Genomic DNA, 6,312 nt, shown 5'->3' with positions numbered 1-6,312 from the left:
TCTATTTATTATATGTCTTTCGGTTAATTCCTGATCTGAGGAGCGCTGTTTTTCACTCCCATGCGAAAGTCACCAGCGGGTAGGGCCTGATTGCTACTTTTCATGCATAGTTTTAGACACAAGAGGGCATTGTGACGTCGCGCCCGGCGGCGCCCAGTCGCAGGCCGAGTCCGGCAGCCCCACGTGGGGGCCCCGCGCTCCCATTGGCCAGCTCTGGGCGAAGCTGCCACATTATTTTGTTACTTTTCAGTCCCTATTTGGAACTGCTCTCGCGGCAGTTCAGACCTCGTGCTCGTCTCCCTCGCCTGTCTGTGTGTGGTATCCGCAGGTCCGGGGCACTTTTTTTGGTGCGAGTGTATGTGTGTGTGTGCGTGTGCGTGTGTTTGGGGGGACTGTCGGGGCGCGAGAGGAGAGCCGAGCCGAGGGGAAGGAAGGAAGCCACAGATCTCCCCGGTCTCGGGCTGCTTCTCCCTTCCAGCGCTCTCCTGCCTGCGCGCTCCGAGGCGGCGGTGGCGGCACCGAGCGCTCCTCGCTGGGGACTCGGCGCTCGAGCAGGGAGCAGCGAGGACCCCTTTGATGCGGCTTCCTGTGCCTGCTGGAGTTAGGATGCCAGGGTGGTTGATTCCCACCTACTGAGCCCGGAGTTTCCTCCTCGGCCCTGGGAAGGGCTTGCAGCGGCGGCGGCAGTAACAGACAGAACAGCAGGCTCTCCTCTCGGAGTGGGGGGGGGGGTCGAAGCGCCCGCGCCGAGCTCCCGCCCTCACCCTCCGGCACTCCTGCGGCCCCAAGCCGCCACCCCGGTGCCTGCCTCCTTCCTCTTCTCGCCGAGAGCCGCCCCTGGGATCGGACCCGCGCGCCCCGGATGCTGGGGCTGCCCCGGCGCGCCACCCTCCTGGCGCGACGCTCTGAGTGAACCGGAGGGCGCCCGCGCTTGCCCCAGGAGGGGCCCCCTAACCTCGGGACCCCGCGCCGGACCCGCCGGGTAGACGACGATGTCCGCTCAGCCCCCGGCTCTGACGCGCTCCACGCAGCGGGGGGAAGGCGGCCGGCCACAGCCCGCCGAGCCCTAGGTGCACAAAGCCCGCGCCCGCCGCCCGGCCTCGGCGCCCGCCGACTTTGCCGCCTGCTTCGCGGCTCTTTGTTTCCGCTTGGGGCGGGCGCCCGACTCTGGGATTTCGGTGTGAGAGCGGGCTGGGGGGGCCGGGGGCGAGCTCTCGGTTTCCCGGCCGCCCCCCGCTCGGGCTTGGCTCCCCCCTCCCCCGCATCTCCCCTGCCCGGGCTCTCGGCGCTTCCACGCTCTCGGAATCACGACCCCTCCCTGCCATGTATCCGCAAGGCAGACATCCGGTGAGTAATTGCAATTCGGTTTATTTAAGCATCTATCATGGGAGGGTAAACGAGGCAGTTTATCTGGCACCTCCATTTTGCTTGTTGCTACCTTTATAGTGTGTGCGTGTGTGCGCGCGCGCGCTCACACAAAGGGGATGGGATGGGGGGGCGCCGTTACGAGAGGAGGTTAATTCCGCCCTAATGGCGTGGGGGGCTGCCAGTCGTCCTGGGGAACTGTTTTCACGCTGTCCCCCGCCCCCTCGCCTAAGTATCCCAACTCACTCGTTGTGTCTCCCCCGCCCCAGAAGGGAATGGGAGCCCCTTCGTGAAAGGGATGGGAGCCCCGCAGCCAATAGGGAGAGGTTAGCCCCCCGTCCCCCCCGGCCGTCGGGGAGCTGAGAAACTTGCTGGAAAGGTGCTGGGCTGTGAGGGCGGCCCCTATGGTGGGTGGGTGGGGGAGGTGCGGGGGGAGAACGGGGAAAGCCAGTGAGGGGTCTGGGCAGCTTGGAGCCGGGTCTGACGCCCCCGCCCCTCCGCTGTCTTGTCCTCGCCGGCTTCAGGCTCCCCATCAACCCGGGCAGCCGGGATTTAAATTCACGGTGGCTGAGTCTTGTGACAGGATCAAAGACGAATTCCAGTTCCTGCAAGCTCAATATCACAGGTAAGGCCAGTGGGGGCCGCCCCGGGGCTGGCGGGGCGGGGGCGTCTCCGCCGCAGCTCCTGCCACCACCCCTAGGGGACCGAGCGGGCCCCCGACCCCGGGGCGGCGGGGCAGTCCGGGCCTCCTCCTTTTGTTTCCCCTTTCCGAGCGCGGCGCCTTAACCCTTTGCTGCCGGCAGAGCCTCCCGGCTCCCTGCGCCGCCCCCAGGCTGAGGGTTCGGGGCGCGAGCCGGCTCGCTCCGGGTTCTGGGGGTCGCGAGCGAGCGTCGGGGTCCCGCCCCCCCGCGGCTCGGATAAGTCCACTCTCTCGGCCGCGGGAAGTTTCAAGTTGTTTCACTCCATCTCCGCGTGTCGGGGACCCAAGCCCCCCTCCCCCAGAGGCTGCGGGATAAGGGGGTCCCCCCGGGGGGAGGGTGTCAGGAAAGTGACGAAGTGGCTCCCAGAGGCCCTTGGGTTGGGGCCTCGGAGGAGGCTGTGCAGGCGCCAAGTCTGAGCCGGCTCCTTCTGCCCTCGCAGCCTCAAAGTGGAATACGACAAGCTGGCGAACGAGAAGACGGAGATGCAGCGCCATTATGTGATGGTGAGAGGCCGGGGCGGCGTGGGCCTGGGGAGCCTGGAGCCGGGCCCCCTGACCGGCCTCCGCCGGGCAGCCCCGGAGCGGGTGTAATCCGAGTGTGCCCTCTGACCCTTCACCAGCCTCCCATAGCCCGGCCACTTGGAGGAGGGTGGGTGAGAGGAGGGGCAGAAAGAGAAACCCAAACCCCAGGCCAAGCACTTGTGCACTTCCTTTGTGCCCCATTAATTTGTGTTTTGAAGGTTTCCCAGAGGGCTGGTTGTCTTATCTTGGCTAGTAAGATAGGATTGGATCAGCCTATGTCAGGGTTGGATAAAAATCTCTCTTAGAGATCTCCTGGGAGTGTTTGAAAACTTCACTGCTCTGCAGCCCTGGGATCTAGCCAGAGTGGGACGTAAGGCCCCTCCGCCTACCCCCTTTCTCCGGGGGTTTCTGACAGTGGAGGAGCCTTTTACAGGCTTTTGCCTCCACTGTACACTCAGGGATCCCCCAGCTGAGAACCTTAAAGGCCCTGGGACAGTGTGTAGACGTCCGCCCTTTTCCCAGTGTCTATTCCAGCAAGTTTAAATCTTCTGTTGGTGAGGAAGGCACCGGAGGTCCTTAAGTGAGGCTCCCTGCACTGCTTTGCACATAAGAGGCCTTCGACACATTGCTAAATAACTCTCAGAGGACAAGAGGGTCCCAGTGTACACATGATTCCTTGTTGAACGAGAACCTTGTATAAACAGGATATATGGTACAGGCAGGGCTGGTGGGAGGGAGGGCCCCGCTCTTCATAATACTTTGCGTATAGGATGTTCTGTTGCAGTGAGAACAGCCCTCGTGAGCCGGTCTTCAGCTCTGCAACCCCTTTATAGCCGGCTTTGGGCTTTGGCTTAAACTTCTTTAGCAGATGTATCATAAAAGTACCATTTGGCCAAAACCTCCCCCAAAGCTCATTGTGGAACACAAACAGACTTTGGTGTTGTGCATTAATGGCCGTTACTTTTACTTTTAGTACTACGAGATGTCCTATGGATTGAACATTGAAATGCACAAGCAGGTAAGTGCTTTACCGTACATGTCTAGTTTTAAAATTTTTACCTAATCCACAGATGTTTAAAAATGGCTCCTCCTGTTTGAAAATGAGCCTCGTTCTTCTGTTCCTTCTCCTCCTCCTTGAAGAGTGAATGGATCGAGCCCTTGACATGCTGGGTTTGAGGCTTGGCTGATTTCTTGGACATGTTGAGCTTCTAGTGTCCCAGCTTGTGAAGTTTGTCCTGGTGTTGGATCTTGGTGGAGGAGGAAGGAGCAAAAGGAAACTTGTCCCTTCAGGATCTACTTTACAAACTCCTGAAACCCAGAGGTAGCTGGCTGCTACCTGTTTTAATGTAAAATTTTCAAGAGGAAAGGCAGGAGAGTTTGTGTGTGTGTGTGTGTGTGTACAAAAGTATGTTCTGCCTTGATGAGATTAAACTTCAAGAGTCTTAAAAGCCAGGCTGAGCTGTCAAAATTTAAGGGAACAAGCCACCAACTGCTTAAAAATATAAAGCCAGAATGAAATACAGCCCAATGCCTTATGTCTATGAGGCAGTTTTTTCATCTCCATCTTAATGTGAAGGCGGCCACAGCCTTTCCCATTTTTCGGAGAAGGAAGGTGAAGCCGAGAGGTGAAGTAACGAGCCTGGGGCAGCCTAGTCAGGACTTCTGAGATGGCTGGGGGTTGAGCTCAGCTTTGAAATCCTGGTTTGAAGTCAAACCAGTTTAGCTGGTGTGGTAGTGTGTGATGGATATGTAAACTACCCCGTATTGTCACTCTTCTAATAACAGTATACCTCAAACCGGGCAAATACAAACACCTTTATCTTGGTGCATATCAGTAACTCATCCTGGGTGCTGGGCTGGGCTGTGGGAGAGGCCTGTTTGTGTATTTGTGTTGCGAGGAGAGGCCGCCTATAATTTGGCTTGGCCAGCGATTAGCATTGACTTGGCAAGGAGAAATGGCGCAGGCCGGTTGTTCTCTGTAACAATTGGTGTTCTTGAAATCCCAGAAAACTGTTGACTTATTCTAGTCTTCGTTGACCGTGCTTTGAATGGACTTTCTGCTCTAAATGAACAGTGGTTTACAAGGTTTAAACTTCGCTCTTTAAGGGGGCAGGACCCAGGGCAGGTGAGAAGGGCAGGTGACCTCTGGAATGCTTGTATGTAGATTCCTGTCTGCCCACTCCAGTGGCTTCGCACAGAGTCTTTGGAATCTAGTTTCCTTTCCCCTCCTGGAGGGAACCCCAGTGTTGGGTGAAGGGCAGCCAGAAAGGGACCTGAGTTTGTTGAGGAATCTGGGGAGGCACATGAAGGCTACCAGGTTTTTACTTCTTGACCCACAGGAACTGTAAACAGACACCACTTTGTAAGTAAAGCTGTTTCTCCTCGGGAGTCGGGGCTAGAGACTGCCCAACTTTAGGTGGAACTGACTGGGTCTGACTGGTCCAGTAAGAATGTGTGCAGTGCAGCCGGGGTCCCAGGTGTTCAAGGGCCTTGGGCTCTTATGCAGGATGCAACCTCATCCCTTTCTTCACCCCCTCTTTTTTTGTCCTCAGCGCTTGGTATCTTGGGTGTGTTTAAATTGAACAGGGTAATTGCACCCAGGTTTAAAAGTTATAGCAGCCGTTCTTCTAAGAGCTTCGTAATTAAGGTGTAATACGTCGTTGCATGTCGAGGTCTGCATGGGTGGTGTTCCCCGTGTCTGTGAGTGGATGGTTCTTTGGCACAAAGAATCCACCTTGGCTGGTGGAGCGAAGCTGTTCCTGGAGTCCTGGGGACACTCTGAACCCAGGAAGAGTTATTCGCCTTCCTAGCACATTGAGTGGTGGGGTTTGCATAAGAAGCAGCTGTGTGCATCTGGGACTTCTGGCCAGTCCCCAAACCAGGTTCTTAGGGGGAGAATGCCTGAGGTTTGGCGACATGGTCTCATTTAATCCTGTCAGCTGCCAGAGGCAGGTAGATGTATTCTTTGCCCTCTTTTTGTAGGCGAGGAAACTGAGGCTTCAGGGAGGCGAGGAGGGCAGACCTAGGACTCAAATCTGGGCCTCTGGCTTCTAAACAGTACTTTACCCTGTTGGCCACTCACCTTTGCCTTCCAGCCTCAGCTCCCACTTGCTTCCCAGTGGGAGTGTTCCGTGCTCTGAGTTCAGTGGCTTTGCCGGTTTTATGGCAATCTCTGAGTTGGGTGAAATCCGCCCGGTGGCTGTGTAGGAACAAAGAGGCAAGGAGGTGAAGAAACCCTGCACTGAGAAATGCAGCCCTGACCTCCTGGGGCTGGCCACTCCCTAGGCATGCAAGGGTTCTGCAGAAGGAAACCGGCCGCTAATTGTAGTGTGGGTCTTGGGTGCATTTGGCGGATGGTGGTTAGGCCTGAGCAAACAAGTTTATCAGCTGACCTGTTTAGCGGTTGACTGGTGTTTTATCTGCACACACAATCAAGTGACTGGAGTGCTTGAATTATTCATGCAGTGTCCTGCCCTCTAGACTTGACTGTTCGTGTGATTACATCTGCCTGGAACAAACAGGCTGGATTCTTCATCTTGAAGCTGGGGGGGGGGGGGGGGGGGGGGGGGGACTGTCTGTACTTTTATATAATGGATGCTCTCCAGAGCTAGCACCTTGGGGAGTGTGGCAGTCCTCAGCCTGCGTGCTCCCGCTCGCTCTTTCTCCCGCTCTCTCTCTCTCTCTCCCTCTCTCTCTCTCTCTCTCTCTCTCTCTCTCTCTCTCTC

General features: G+C 57.0%; 1 protein-coding gene across 7 annotated transcripts in view; it reads left to right on the top strand.

Moving 5' to 3' along the window:
• The first annotated feature begins 248 nt into the window (after positions 1 to 248).
• Positions 249 to 6,312, top strand: part of TLE3 (TLE family member 3, transcriptional corepressor) — a 49,097-nt gene continuing 43,033 nt past the window's right edge. For 5 of the 7 annotated variants that reach the window (XM_029236973.1, XM_029236969.1, XM_029236968.1 and 2 more), the window contains exons 1-4: positions 1,143 to 1,347; positions 1,890 to 1,990; positions 2,506 to 2,569; positions 3,561 to 3,605. In XM_029236973.1, coding sequence (XP_029092806.1) covers positions 1,324 to 1,347; positions 1,890 to 1,990; positions 2,506 to 2,569; positions 3,561 to 3,605 — 234 coding nt within the window. In that variant the 5' untranslated portion in view covers positions 1,143 to 1,323. Of the gene's footprint in view, positions 1,348 to 1,889; positions 1,991 to 2,505; positions 2,570 to 3,560; positions 3,606 to 6,312 lie in introns of all 7 variants that reach the window. The other 2 variants (XM_029236971.1, XM_029236972.1) reach the window with 2 other exon arrangements.

Source organism: Monodon monoceros, unplaced genomic scaffold, assembly GCF_005190385.1.
Source record: "Monodon monoceros isolate NGI ecotype Baffin Bay Population unplaced genomic scaffold, NGI_Narwhal_1 Super_Scaffold_21, whole genome shotgun sequence".
Taxonomy (NCBI): Eukaryota; Metazoa; Chordata; class Mammalia; order Artiodactyla; family Monodontidae; genus Monodon; species Monodon monoceros.
The sequence above is the reverse complement of the archived record's forward strand: the minus strand, read 5'-3'. Positions and strand labels throughout refer to the sequence as shown.